Source organism: Sciurus vulgaris (genome assembly GCF_902686455.1).
Source record: "Sciurus vulgaris genome assembly, chromosome: 10".
NCBI classification, from domain to species: Eukaryota; Metazoa; Chordata; class Mammalia; order Rodentia; family Sciuridae; genus Sciurus; species Sciurus vulgaris.
This window is the reverse complement of record NC_136470.1, coordinates 5,124,608-5,138,270: the sequence shown is the minus strand read 5'-3', so window position 1 is coordinate 5,138,270 and position 13,663 is coordinate 5,124,608. Positions and strand designations below refer to the sequence as shown.

Below are 13,663 nucleotides of genomic sequence, written 5' to 3'. Positions count from 1 at the left end.
GGGACGGCAGAATCGGAAAGCTTCCCCGCCACTTAGGCAGGTGCCGAACCCATTAGCAGGGAGGTTGGAGCACGAGCTTGGGAAGGACCTGAGGGTCCTTCTTAAGACCTTCAGGGTCAGGTCCCAGGTCCACTTAAGACCTTTGGGGAACCATTTTAGACACACTGGCAACCACTTGGACTGGACTCTGGCTGGGGGCTGGCCTGTGTCCTACTAGGAAGCCGAACACCGTTCTCCATGGCTCCACGCATCTCCAACCATCCCGCAGAAGAAGCTGAGTTAGACTGGGGTTGGGGTTGGAGGTTGGAAGACCAGGGGTCAAACCAGAAAGCAAGAACAGCAGGAAGCGGTCAAAGGACTTTCAACATGAGGCACTTGGCTCCCTTACTGGAAAGAATGTCTTGTTTCTTCCCAGTTTGGGATGGAACTTGGTGCCCAAAGAATCCATACCAGACCATGTGGAAAGAGCATGGTCCCTGCTATCTCCATCTTACTTTTAAGAATATCCCTGAGCTTTGACTTATCAGAGCATCTCATGGGCTATGTGTAGGGTGTGTGTGTGTGTGTGTGTGTGTGTGTGTGTGTGCACGCCTGTCTTCCATAAAGTGGGTTTTGTCCTATTTTTTGGACTTTCTCCAGATTTACCTGTCTTGTGCCTCCAGGACTCTTACCTGCTGTCTCTGCTATGGCATCTTACTCTGATAAATGAATTAAACTGGGAAATGTTAATCTAATATATTAACCCTTTAATTTCATAGGGTAATGCTCGGCATCTTTTTAGTGAAAATATTCAATCAACATGAATGTCGTATTAGCATATTGACAAGGTCTGTCTGGACATGCAATGAGCCTTTGGTCCCTGTGGTGTGGTTTCTCGCTGATCACTTGGCAAGGCACAGGTGGCCCTTCCACTTCTGCGTCACTGGCCTGTCAGGGTGCAGGCCTACCCTTTGTCTATCACCTCCTAAAGGACTGTTACACTCTAATTTTCCAACAATTGGGACAGAAACCCAATAAACTAGCTGAGAGAAAATTGTGAGCCTTCTAAGTAGCCCAGAAGGAGAGAAAAGGCCTTCAGAAGGAAGAGAACATGCCCTGGAACCAGAGGGCCTGCGCAGCAGCCTGGGCTGCCACAGCGGTTAGGCAAATGCCCAGAGCACTTGACAGGGTTAGTGGCCTCGGGACGGGCAGGCAGGGGTTGGGGAGGCTACTGCAAAGACCCAGGCACATAGGTGCGAAGGTTTTATTTCAAGCAGATGGGCTTGGAGTCCCAAGTCTGGGACCATTCAGAACAAGTCTTGCTGTCACTTATGTGTCCAAGGGACATCTGCCGAGAGCATAGCAGAGTCATAGGAGAGCCTCCAGCAGCCGACCCCAGAAGCTCGGCAGGGAGTTCTTGTTTCAGAATGATCTGCTCCATGAGCACTTGGTATGCCTGGGTCTGGGCAGAGTGGCCTCCGGAGCAGTTGGTGAGGACCTAGTCCTGCGGCCCCTGGCTCTTCTCACCTGACCGTCTGGAGCATTTGGAAGTCTGCCAGAGGAGCTCCTGACCTGGCTCTGAATGCCAAGCCCCTCCCGGCCTGGCCTGTGGTCTCTGCTCGTGGCCTCCAGGAGGCCTTCCCTGAGCATCTTTTCCCAAACACCCCCTGCCCAATGACTCCTTCCCAGAGTTATTTCTGTTCCCAGCACTTGCCACCATCCGAGACTATGCTCTGGGCCCACGTGACTATCTCCCTCGGGAACGCAAGCTCTTTCAAGGCATGGCCTTTGCAGGTCTCATTTCTGTCCTGTCCTCAACTTCCCAAGCAGAGCCAGATCCTCAGTGGATGCTCAGTAAAAGTGTGCCAAAGGAAGAAAGGGAAGTGGCCAGGAGGGATGAAAGAAGGCTGTCTCAGGAAGGGCGGAGCCTGAGAGCTGCAGTGTGTATGTGTGCACCAGCCACACACATGTCCATGTCTGCCTGCATGTGTGCTCATGCATGCCTATGTGTGCACGTGTCCTTGGGCACATATCCTACCATGTGTTTAATGACCCCATATTGCCCACACGTGTGCATGCCCATGCATATGCATAAGTGTGCACGCACATGTGTGTGCATATGCACCTGAAAGGAGATCCTTTTCATGGCTTTCAGAGAAACATTCACGGTAGAAATTTTAAGAATTTTAGTGATGTGCAAAAGAGAGGAGGAGGATGCAAGACCCAAGATTCAGGTCCAGCTGGCCTGCCCAAAGGAGAGGAGAGACACAGTTGTTTGAGAGGAGTGGAGGGAGGCTTGCTGTTTGGCGGGAGCAGGAGTCAGTCTGATTATATGCCAGGAGTGGAGCTCAAGGTAGCGAGGCAGACGTGAGAGAGTGGGGCTGGGGCAGAGGGTTACTTGGTAGCCAAGATTTCTGGAGCCTTATTTTTATTCAAGAGCCAATATATGAGCCAGGTAGACATCAGAGAGGAAGAATAGCATTATTTAAATAATGGCTGAGGACAAGGCAGCCAACCCAGGTGAGAACAGTGCCAAGGGGCACGGAGGTGGGCTCTTCCTCCAGGTAAAGCAGGGCCTGCTTGCACTTCACGGAGCCACCTCTCACGCCTCCCTCTGGTTGGCTGAACACACCCTCAGTTCAGAGTGATGGATGGGATGAACGCATTCTAAAATTAAAATCCAATAGCTACTTCAAATAGCTGGTTTTTCAGCAGATCAACGAGGTGGTAGCAGGCTGTGGCCATTTCCAGCTGGAAAACCTCAAATGGCCAGAGGAGCGCCACAGAGTGGAAGTGCCACGCTGGAGGGGCCAAGCTGCACCGGGCTGCACATTCGAAGCTTTAAATTGATTTAAGGAGCTTCCTGCATTGGCCTCTTCGATTGCACAGCATAAACATCATGAATAAAGAAGCAGCAGTAATCCAAGAATGAGGGAAACTGGCTCAAAATGCTGCCTGAAACCAAGAATAGGCAGGGTAATCGAAGTACTGGAAGCCACTCTGACCCGGGGGAAGAAAAGCTATTAACTTTCCAGCAATTTCTCAGAGAATCAAGAATAAAAAATATTTGTGTTTGTTCATTTTTAGTTTTTACTTTCAGAGCAGTATAATTATACATAATATTTCTTACTTAAAATCTAACAATCTTAAGAATTCAAAATTCAAGTTTTATTAAAAATCTAAAGCTAGATCCAGATGCCTGCCTTGGGTGCAGCCACTGCATTTCATGAGGGGGGAGACATTTACCCGTGGAAGAGCTTTCCTTTTGGTTTGTTAAGGGAAAGTCCACAAGATAAATCACTTTGTTTAAAAGGGTGCAGGAAGATGGCATAGACTTATCTGTTCTCTGTGTTCGACTAGTGATTTATAGCAGTGGAGATATTTTAACCAGTTGGTCAGTCTTGCTAGACACAGTGCCAGGGGTATGCATCTGGTGCTGCTAAATCAGATGAAGTATTTCTTGAATATTAACTATGTGCCTACTGGATATCTGGTAACCCCGGGAGAGAAAGATAAAAAAGAAGCTAAGACACGTTTCCTGTTTCCTGGTGTAGATCTGGCCAACTTGTGCCATTTGATCACTGTTTGTAGTGAACTTTAAAGTTTGGATCAAAATTATTGGTACTGAAGACAGACCAAGGAAAAGGGAAAGAGGAGAAATGGGACCATCAAGAAGAGAAGGGCTAGTGGTGAGGAGCAAGGTGTCCAGAGGTTGGAAGACTGAAGCAGAAACAGAATGACCAGCCTCATCAAGAACCCAGAGGGCTGCAGGGAAGGGAGTGGTTTCAAAGTGCTGCTCAGGGAACTGCTCATTGAGACACAGCCTTAGGTCCGCATCGCAATCAAGCACAACCTTGGGTTTTGTCTGAATTGCAGCCTCCCTGGGTGGTGACCACCGTGACTGCCCCTGAGTTACTCTGGTTGGTTTTCCCTCTGTTCTTTCCCAGAATGCTGTAGACAGAAGAAACATCATGGTGTATGGAGGTTCATGACAGCCCTGGAGCCAGGAATGTGCCTGACTCTGACAAAGCTTGAGACAAACAGGCGTGCTGAGGTGTGGACGCACTCACTTTTATCCTGACCATGTGATAAGCCCCTATCTTTCTGGTCTCGCTGCTGCCCAGGACCACACTTCTGTCAGTGGGTCCCCAGTCAGTTCTACTCTGCAGCCTGGAATCTGTCCGCCTGTTTTCTTTAGTATCACAGATCCACCTTCGGATCTGTCCTCACCCACTGGGCCTGGGTTGCTCCAGAACACATTCTGTGTCCCTTACTGACTTTAGCTGAATTACAAAGGAGCACCGGAAGACCTCCCAGCGGGTGAATCGGTTTTTCTAAAGCCTACTAAATATTCAGTAATAATGCAGTGATCTGGGTTAGACAAAACAAAGTTTGTGGACATTGGAACTCACATTGATTTAAGAAATTATTCATACCTAAAGTTATAAAGTCATTGTCCTCTAAATAATAGATTAAGACCATAGTAACTCTGTTGTGATCTTTCAGTTGCTCTAATGGATCTGAGCAACAACATCATGAACAAAGTACAAACTTTGAAAAAAATATTGTCCAACAACCTGAACAACATGCCCTCAGAAAGAAACTTCCAGCCTTTAAATATTAAAGGACTGCACAAGTAGGTCAGCCACTCAGCCCAGCAGCTCATCCTGACCCTCAGTCAACTCAGAGGCGAAGGGCAGCCGCGTCCTCTTAGGTGGATGCAAAGGGACATAAAGAGGGATTTGCAGAGGAGGTGGTGCTTGCGGGACTGTGCTGGCCACTGGACAGAAATAAAAGCAGGAAGTGGAGTCCTGCAGCATTCTCACAGTCACCTTGAAGCCAGAACTGGGGACAGGCAGTTAGTGTAGAAATAGGGGATCGGGTCAAATCGAGGAAGTGGAGGCCATGAAAGCCATCTGCCTCTAGAAGTTGGAGATGCCTTGGGAGAATGGAGTGTAAGGGTCTCCAGAGCCCACTGATTACCAAATTTCCCTGCCCTTATCAAGGACTGCAGGCAGGGAGCTGCTAATGAATGCCCCCTGGGTCCTTGCCTGGCTGAATCACTTGGCCCTCCCCCTGCCCCATCCGCTTCTCACTTTTTACATCTCACCTGCAAAACCAGGCCTAGTCCCATAGGCAGGAAGGAGAGATGAGCGGGGAGAGAACTGGAAAAAAGAGACCCTAACCTATAAAAGATGTAGGGTGCGCTCACTTCTTGGGACCCTGGAACATCAGCCATGGCCCCCTTCTTCCTGCCGGGAGAAGTCTGTATCATCGCATTTAAATAAAACCTGCTTAATATGCTTGCCTTGGCTGCTTCTCTATGTTCAAACTTCAACATTAGAGGGAGCGGAAATCGTCACCGGTAAACGGCGGTATCGACCTCATTGCCACAAGCGTAGAACCTGTACCCTATCACCGGCACCGTCTCTGCTCACTGCCTCACCTGCCCTATGACACCTGCGTCCTGCACAAGCACACTGTGTAGGCACAGATATTGTGGCCACTTGACAGAGGCAGTGACCATCCCAAGAAGGCTGAAGAGGTGTCCCAAGACTCATGTCCACCTCCCCTGACCTCCTCTCCCTCAGGTCGAACAGCTTCAAAAAGCCACAGCATTGATCCCCTGCTGTTCTGAATTTGCCTTGCAAATAAATGCCAACAACAAAAAGTACTGGAAATAAAAACACCCACAAGTAACGGTGTGTCCTTTCCCCTGCGAAGGTAGACAGAAGGAAAATAAATGAAGCCATAATTCTTTATTGTAGGCTGGCAGGAATCTTGAGTCTGTTTGGAAGATTATTTGCTGGATAGACAATTCATGTTTTATATATTTTTATGCATTTATAAGGCTCATTTCTGCTGGGACCTGTGCCATAAAACCCCAGGGAATTGCAATGATTCAAGAGTGAAGATGAAGATTTGAAATAGAACCCGAATAGTGGTTCAGAAAATGGGCAAAATGAGAAGGAAAACTGGATTTGTCAAGATTGGATGGTGCATGAAGGATAGTCCCTGGGCAACTACCTCAGGCTGCAAAAGAAAGAAGTGGTTTTTCAGATGAGAACTCAAGTGGCCGTCGTGACTTGATTAAGAGTGGGGCTTGTTTCAGTGGTGGGGCAGGCTGGCCTGCAAGTACTGCAGCCGAGACTCAGGAGCTGTGTGTTTCCACACAAAGCCCAGATTTCTGACTTCTCTTAAAACACGAGCACATGGGGAATGTCATGCTAAGTGGAATAGGCCAATCCCCAAATCCAAAGGCCCGGTGTTTTCCCTGATAAGTGGATGATGATATATAATGGGGGTGGGGGCGTGGGGTGAGAAAAGAAGGGAGGAACTTTAGATTACGTAGAGGGAAATGGCAGGGGGTATGAAAGATGGTGGACTGGACAGACATCATGACCCTACGTGCGTGTATGATTACACGAATGGTGAGAATCTACATCGTGCACAACCGTAGAAATGAAAAGGTGCACCCCATTTGTGTACAATGAATCAAAATGGAGTCTGTAAAACAACAACAACAACAAAACACAAGCCCGTAGAGGTCCCTGCTACCACCTGAGACCTGCTGGGAGGAGTCTGCTGGTCTTCCCTCTGGACAGTCCTAAACTGGCCTTGAGCTCACTGCACCTTTGACCTTGCTGGCCCCTTCACTCACTCACGTAGTCCACCAGCTGCTGCTAGCCAGGGAATTTGCAGGTCCCTCTCACAAACCCAGACCATTCACATTGGCCAAGTTGAAGATCAGACTCTGGCCCACCTAAATCCTCCCGTTCTGGTCACCCTTAGAGACTCAGGAAAGCCAAGCCAACACTGGCTTCTGGTAAGATCTCTCTCCTTCAAAAGCCCTCACCTTACAATGCAGATCCCCGCCCCAATCCTTGACCTTTCCTCATCATGTGATGGGGGTCTCCTTCTCTTGGATCTGGGCTCTGTGACTTCTTGGATGGTAGAAGATGGTGGAAGGGATGCTCTGCTGCTGTGTGCCCCCTCCAGGGCTCACTCGTGGATAGCTCAGTCCTTAGGGTGTAAGAGGAGGAGGTGATGGGATTGCAAGAGGTGGGACCGAGGATAGGTCACTGGGCAGTGTGCTTGGAGGGATACATGGAATTCTCATGGGACTCTGAGTTAGTTCTCTGAAGAGTGAACTATTGAATAAAGTTCCCGGGCTCTGACTTCCCATTGCCTCACGTGTACTTCCACTGTTGTGATGCCATTTGCCATAAGGTCCTCCCCATGAAGCCAGAACCATGCCCTCAAACCTCCAGAACTGTGAGTTAAATAAACCCCTTTTCTTTATAAAGAACTCAGCCTTGGGTATTTTGTTATGGCAACGGAAAACTGACTAATACAATTTCCAGGTCGACCTTAACAAACTGGATGCATCCACTGTCTCTCTTTTGGAACCCTCATTTGAACTCAGCTACCACAGTATGAGGAAGTTTAAACAACCTTGTGGGGAGACCCATATGGGGAAAATTTAGCTAGCATTAACTTGCGGGGTGAGTGAGCCATTTGGGAAGTAGATCCCACAAGTATTATTGAGTCTCCCCAGCTTGCTGTATTCACTAAGCTCTGACAAAATTTGAGATCATGAACAAAATGAATGGCTGTTGTTTTCAGCCAAGAAGCTTTGGAGTGATTTGTTATGCAGTAACCAACACACAGAACACCGGCCCCCTCAGTCTGAGCCTGGAAAAGCTTTCACAGTGGGTGGGTGTGAACTGGGTGGGGAGCGCTCCTGCACGGTGGACCCCCGCCATCCTCACCTGGCCGATGGGCCTTCGGGACGGCCATGTTCATCACCCGTCCTCCATCCTGAGGTTTGGGGGGAGACGCAGTGAACCTGCAGATCCCCGATTCCGAAGGGGTGCTGGAGGTTAGACTGTCCGTGTACTCGTTTGTCCCTGCCGTCAACTGTTCGGATGACGTGTCTGAGATGAAGCATTCGGTGATGGTGAACTTGGCGTGCCTCAGCTGCTCTTCCATCTTGGCGTGTTCGTAGGCCCTAGCCAGTTCTTCGTAAGTGGAGGAGGCACTTTCTGTGGAGACCATGCTGCTTCTTGCTCGATCTACACCGCAAGACAGAGAAAATGAGACACATGACTCGTCAATTCCAGTGTGAACCCACGGGATGACCCTCCCTGGCTTCTGGTCATTTCTTCCAGATCAGAGGAGGAGGATCTGGCAGGAGTCTTGGCTCTTTGTCAGAAGACTCTGCCTCGGCCACTCTGAGGCCAGCTTCGCAAACCTCAGCAAATTTAGATCAGGCAATCTTTGTTTCAACTGAGGCCCTGCAGTCAGATGTCTCCGCCCTGGACATTTCCATAAATAAGTAATGCAGCCCCCTAAAAAGTTCTGCTGTTATTGAAAACTACTTGGAATGTAGTGTCAATGAGCTGCAGTCCCCGGCTCCCTGCTCTGACTTGCAAATCCATCTGGACGGTAGAGACTCTTTAATTGGCAAGTGTGATTTAAGCTCTGTAGTTCAGCTTCCCAGGCCACTTGAGACACGAGGATGCTTAGAAATGATGTGACTTTACACAGAAATTGGCCACCAGGCAGAAGCGTCCCCAATCCCTGGGACTCATCCTTTTTGTGGCACCCTCTGTGGGGACCAGGAAACATCCTGGACAAACCCAGGGCAGACTTGCCTTCTACCTGGGCCACATCACCTCGGTCAGAGAGACCTCAGCATGTTAAACCTACTAAAAAAGTTTAGAAGTCACCTCTGTGGAACTCTGAGAATCTTCTAAGAGAAATAACAGACATAAAAATAAATTCACAAGGTGATGCTCCACCTTTGGAACTCTGCTTTTGAAGTATATCATCAAGAACAAAAGAAAAATGAGTATTAAAATTTCCTACAGCGATTAGGTTCAGATATAATTTCTTTTCAGAATTTAAGGGGGGCGGGGTGGGCAACACACTGCTATTCTTAGGCCCTGTCTTCTCTCAGAGGTGAAATCTCGGTGGCTGATGCCAGAGACCAGATAACTTACCTGATAATCAAGCCCTGCTTAATTGTCAAACGGATCAGCCCGTGTGCTCCACAGAGGCTGCTGTGACCCTGTCATGCAGCTTCAGGTGTGGTGTCTTAATCCCGGAGCGGGGACTGGGTCAGATGCCCTCCCAATGTCATCAGCAATCATGGTGATTGTGTGGGTGAAAATTTAAAAATGCCTCTATTTCTCCCAGTGGGGTAGGAGCTAAAAGGAGAGATCAGCACGGGGGTGATACCAAGAGATGACCTTTGGGTTTTGCTTTGCAGCGTTCACTAAGCCCTGCGCATAGGAAAAGCCGCCTGGTTCTATGGGGACCTGTTGGAGGGCAGCCTGACAGTTTGAGAGTGACTTTCTGAGGGGCATAAGCAGAAGTAAAGGAGACCCTCTCTCTCCTCCCCAAGAAGCCAGGGAAGCCCCCTCGGGTCCTCAGGGACGCGGGGAGCGTGCAGGGCCGCACCTGTGTCTTGCGAGGGGCTGACGCTGTAACTGTCGCTCTCCTTGTCCACGGAGCCCGTGGCCCTGGGCGTGGGCAGCCTCCAGTCTGTGGTGAGGGTGTGTGCTGAGATGGCGGGGTGGGGCCTGTTGAGGGTCCACTGGCTGGCGTACCGGTTCCTCGCTGTGGGCCCAGCCTTTGCGCTCCTCCTGGTGGTGGGGTCTGTGAAGAGCCAAGAATAACATCTATTTGTCTCCAGGGGACTGTGGTCAGCTGGGCATGGTGCTGAGGGCAGCTGACCCCACCTGGCCGGCAGGAAGCCGCCCTGGCTTTTCCTGTCCCGGGCACTCACTCTTTCCTCTCCCATCATATGCATCAGATTTTTTTTTTTTTTTTAAGCCCCAAAGGGAAAGAATGTTTTATTGGGAGACGAAGTGTCCGTCTGGGTCTTGCTCCTGGCTCTTGATGATTTTCTGACCTGAAGTTCATGTCACCTTTCTGAGAATCGGCATCTTCTGCAAAGTAGGCTTGAACGAGGCTCCCTTCCTGAAGCTCTGACCTCGAGGAATTGTCACCAGCTAAACTGTGTCCCCCCAAACATAGGTCCACGTCCTGGCCCCAGTAGCTCAGCAAGTGGTCTTATCTGGAAAGAGAGCCACGGCAGAGGCCACCGAGGAAGACGAGGCCATATTGGCAGGGGGCCCTAACTGAAGGTGACGGCTGTCCATGTAGGAACGGGGACAGCCCAGCGTGGGGTGCAGCTGTGAGGCTAGAAGCTAAAGCAATGCAGCTTAGACAAGCGCAGCCGAGGCTGCCGGTTAACTGCCAGCAGCTGGGACCAGCCAACGAAGGGTCCCCCTGCGGGTGTCAAAGGGAGCATATCCTTGGGGTCACCGAGGCGTTGGCTTCCATCCCCCAGGACTGTGAGGCCATCACTTCCTGTTCTTTGAAGCCACCAGGTTTGGTGGTGATCCTGAAGCCCTAGGAACCTGGTGCCACGTCTCCCGCGCTCGTTGGCTGCAGCTGGGGCTGCCCTGCTCATACTCAGCTGCGACTTCCTGAGGCAGAGGGCCACACACTCCTCCCAACCTTCTCATAGCCCCTCTGCGGATAGCACATCTGTCCAGTGGAATCCTCTGACCCTGGACTGGGAAGGCTTGGGATGTCGAATGTGGAGAACAAAGGGTTGGGAGGTGTTTGGATTTCAAATGTCTACCATTTGCAAAACCGTAAAGAGTTCCAGGGCTGCTGCCAGACGGGTTGTTTTAAATCTGGAACCATAGGCCGCAAGTCGATGGGGTATGGGGGCTGAGCTCTTAGCTCAACTCTGGTGAGCTAAAGAAAAGAATGCTCAGCAGCCAAGAACGCTGAGCTGGAGTGGACCACGGTACCGCCGCTGCTGGAGCTGAGTGACCTGGAGGGATTTTTCTGGAACTCCAGCCTAAGACAGCCAGGGTCCAGGAGGGGGAGGCCTTTCCACCTTTGATTCTCTGTTCCTCAAAGGGGAGTATTTTTGCAGTTATATTTCGAGGTGGCCTGGCCTCTTCTGAACACAGCGGTCTCTTCTCTGCTCAGCACAAATGCAGCAGCTTCAAGGAGAGAAGCGGAGAGGGTCACCACCAGGCATGTGGCAGCTCTCCTGAGTCTGAACGTCTCTCAGAGAAGGGCAAGGACATGGCGCTCAAGGTCTACCTCGAGCCCACATTGTCCCTTGCACACAGTTTCCTAAGGAATTCCTTCAGCTTTGGGTCACCTCATGGATGAGCAATGGCAACTCAAAGACAAGTGACCCAGCTGATTCCAGGGCACCCTAACCTGCCGCCTCCAGTTCTGATGGTGCCTGTTTCTCCACCAGAGGCGGCCCAGTGCTGGGTGCGTGTTAGCACGGTATGCATGACGATGGCTTGCTCATATCCACGTTGGGACAGGAGAGGCTGACACTGGGGAGTGGAAAAATGGCTAATTTTTAAGTGGAAGATTTGCCTCTTTGCGAGTTTCTGGCTATTGGACTTTGAACCAGTTCATCACTCTGTGGTGCCAGGGACGAGCACTCAGAACGCAGCCAGATCGATGCTTTTTAAGATTTCCTGGGTCATCAGAATACTGTCTTGGTGCTCACTCTCTGGGGCATTGATTTTCTAGGCACATTTCACCTCTTACTTGCAAAATTCTGCAGAAGACTTTTTGGAAGATGTTTTCGACTTTGATTAGAAAGCAAATGAGTTCTGCTCGAGTGTCCAGCCCTCTGCACAACAAGGTGTGAAGGCTAATAGTGTTTCTCTGGCAATGTTAGGAAAGAGGGCCTCAGTGAGACAGAGACACACTGTCAGGGCAGGAGGCTCGATGTCTTCCAGGCACTATCGACTTGGTTAAGTGGAGCTTAAATAAGTGCAGCTTGTTATTTAAATGCTAATGAATCCTTTCCAGAAAATTACCCAGTCCCTTACGTAAGTTTTGAGAAGACTCATTTTTATTCTTCTCTACGTTTCTTGCAGCTACAGCTGCAGATCATTCTGGGCAGGTTTTCTCCTGGCACAGATGTGGGTGTGTGGGGGGGTTTGGTCCCACAGCTGTTTCCTCCAAACCCCAGCCCCTGACCTGAGTGGTCTGCCCTTGAGCTGCTCCCAGTGGTGGAAAGGGGTCTTCCCAGTCACAGCCCCTTTCCTCACTGAGGTTACTGTACTTAGAACATTCCACGGGGAAGTCACTCATGTCTGCTTCTATTCAAAGTTGGAACCTCTCAAGTTAATTTCGTTCATTCTTTCTTTTTTCCAGATGAGGACGGTGTTACCAGTGGCCAGATGATGTTGAAAGTACAGGTTGTTACATTAGTTTCATGAAGTGCTGTCCCTACGCTCTTCTGGCTAAGCAGGTGTCCTGGAGTTGAAGCTGCCCAGGTAGGTGGACCACGAGGGCACTGGCACGTGCTTTAATAATCAGGTGTTTAGAGCCCTTATTTTGTACCTGAACTGAACTCTATGATTACCTTTGAGATAGTGGCTCAATTGCAATTGTCACTTAGTTTCCTTCCAGCAGTGTCTTTAGTGTGACTTACCAGCTCACCTACTAAATGAGTGTATGTTGGGATTTACTGGCCAGCATGGATGGAACCTTCCATGGAAAGTCCTGGAGATCAGGTGCCAATGAGTTAGAGGGTAGGTGGTATAAATAGCTCTGGGCCTTTCAACAATGCATCTAAACCTGCCCATCTAAGGTTTTGCCCATCAAATCGAATTATTTTAATTATCCTGAATTTGGGATAAGAGAGGATTTTGTGTGTAATAGGGTTACGAAACATGTCATGTGTACTGTGATCGCTTTATTAATCTGCTTTTATCCCCGGTCTTGGTTTCCATGTCGTACAGATGCCGGGAACCTAGGCTTTACCAGTTGTCTCAGAGAGAGGAAGGATGGGCAGATCTTCCCTTATGCAACCAGCCAACATTAGCAAGGGTGTATCACATGCTGGACCACTGGCCATCCTCACCCACACCAGACATCTCCCCAGGACTATCCCTGCCACTATTCTGGGAGGCAGAGTATATTTTTTTGGTCTAAATAATGGAGACTTAATCAATGCTGTAGGCTCTTTTTATGAAGTCCCTTACATAAAACGATGTCATATTTCCATATAACCTATGCACATGCTTCTGTATACTTTAAATCACCTCAAAATTGCTTACATGGCCTGGGCAAAGTAAGAGTCGTTTAAATGATCTTTATGCTGCACCATTTAGGGGACAAGCAGCCGTTGGTTGAATCCACAGGCATAAGCCCCACAGGTGCAGAGGCCAACCCTGGGCCTGTGCTCTTGTTTGCACACCTCCCACGTTGCCTTTAGATGGTCCTCTCTCTTGCAGCCCACACGGTGGCTGAGGGTGGGCTTTGGGTTAGGCTGCCTGGGTCGGAAGTCCTATTTCATTACTCACTGGATATGTAATTCTGGCCAAGAGCCCTTCTTAGGTGGGCCTGTTCCTCTCAAGCCTGCAGCCTTAGGCTTGAGTGAAATGAGCACCCTAGAGCCCCTCAGGCAGAGGAGGGCTCAGCAGGCCATCGGCCTTGCTCGTGATGCCTGAGCAGCAAACATCCTGGCTGAGGCCAAGCACAACCTGACTGTATTGGGAGATGGTGGCAGGAGGCTTGCTGGGCTGATTAGGGGGGTTGACAGGAAAATGACCCTTAAAAATCACAAAACTGGATGTGAGAGAAAGCTCCTGGTGGAGAGGCAGTGGAAGAGCTGTGT

At 49.8% G+C, this 13,663-nt stretch overlaps 1 protein-coding gene across 1 annotated transcript in view; it reads right to left on the bottom strand.

The window, feature by feature from the left end:
• DSCAM (DS cell adhesion molecule) overlaps positions 1-13,663 on the bottom strand; it is a 738,606-nt gene that overhangs the window by 12,223 nt on the left and 712,720 nt on the right. The window contains exons 31-32 of the mRNA XM_079155833.1: positions 9,445-9,642; positions 7,752-8,054 (exon numbers count right to left, since the gene is read on the bottom strand). Of these exons, the coding sequence (XP_079011959.1) occupies positions 7,752-8,054; positions 9,445-9,642 (501 nt within the window). The remainder of the gene's footprint in view (positions 1-7,751; positions 8,055-9,444; positions 9,643-13,663) is intronic.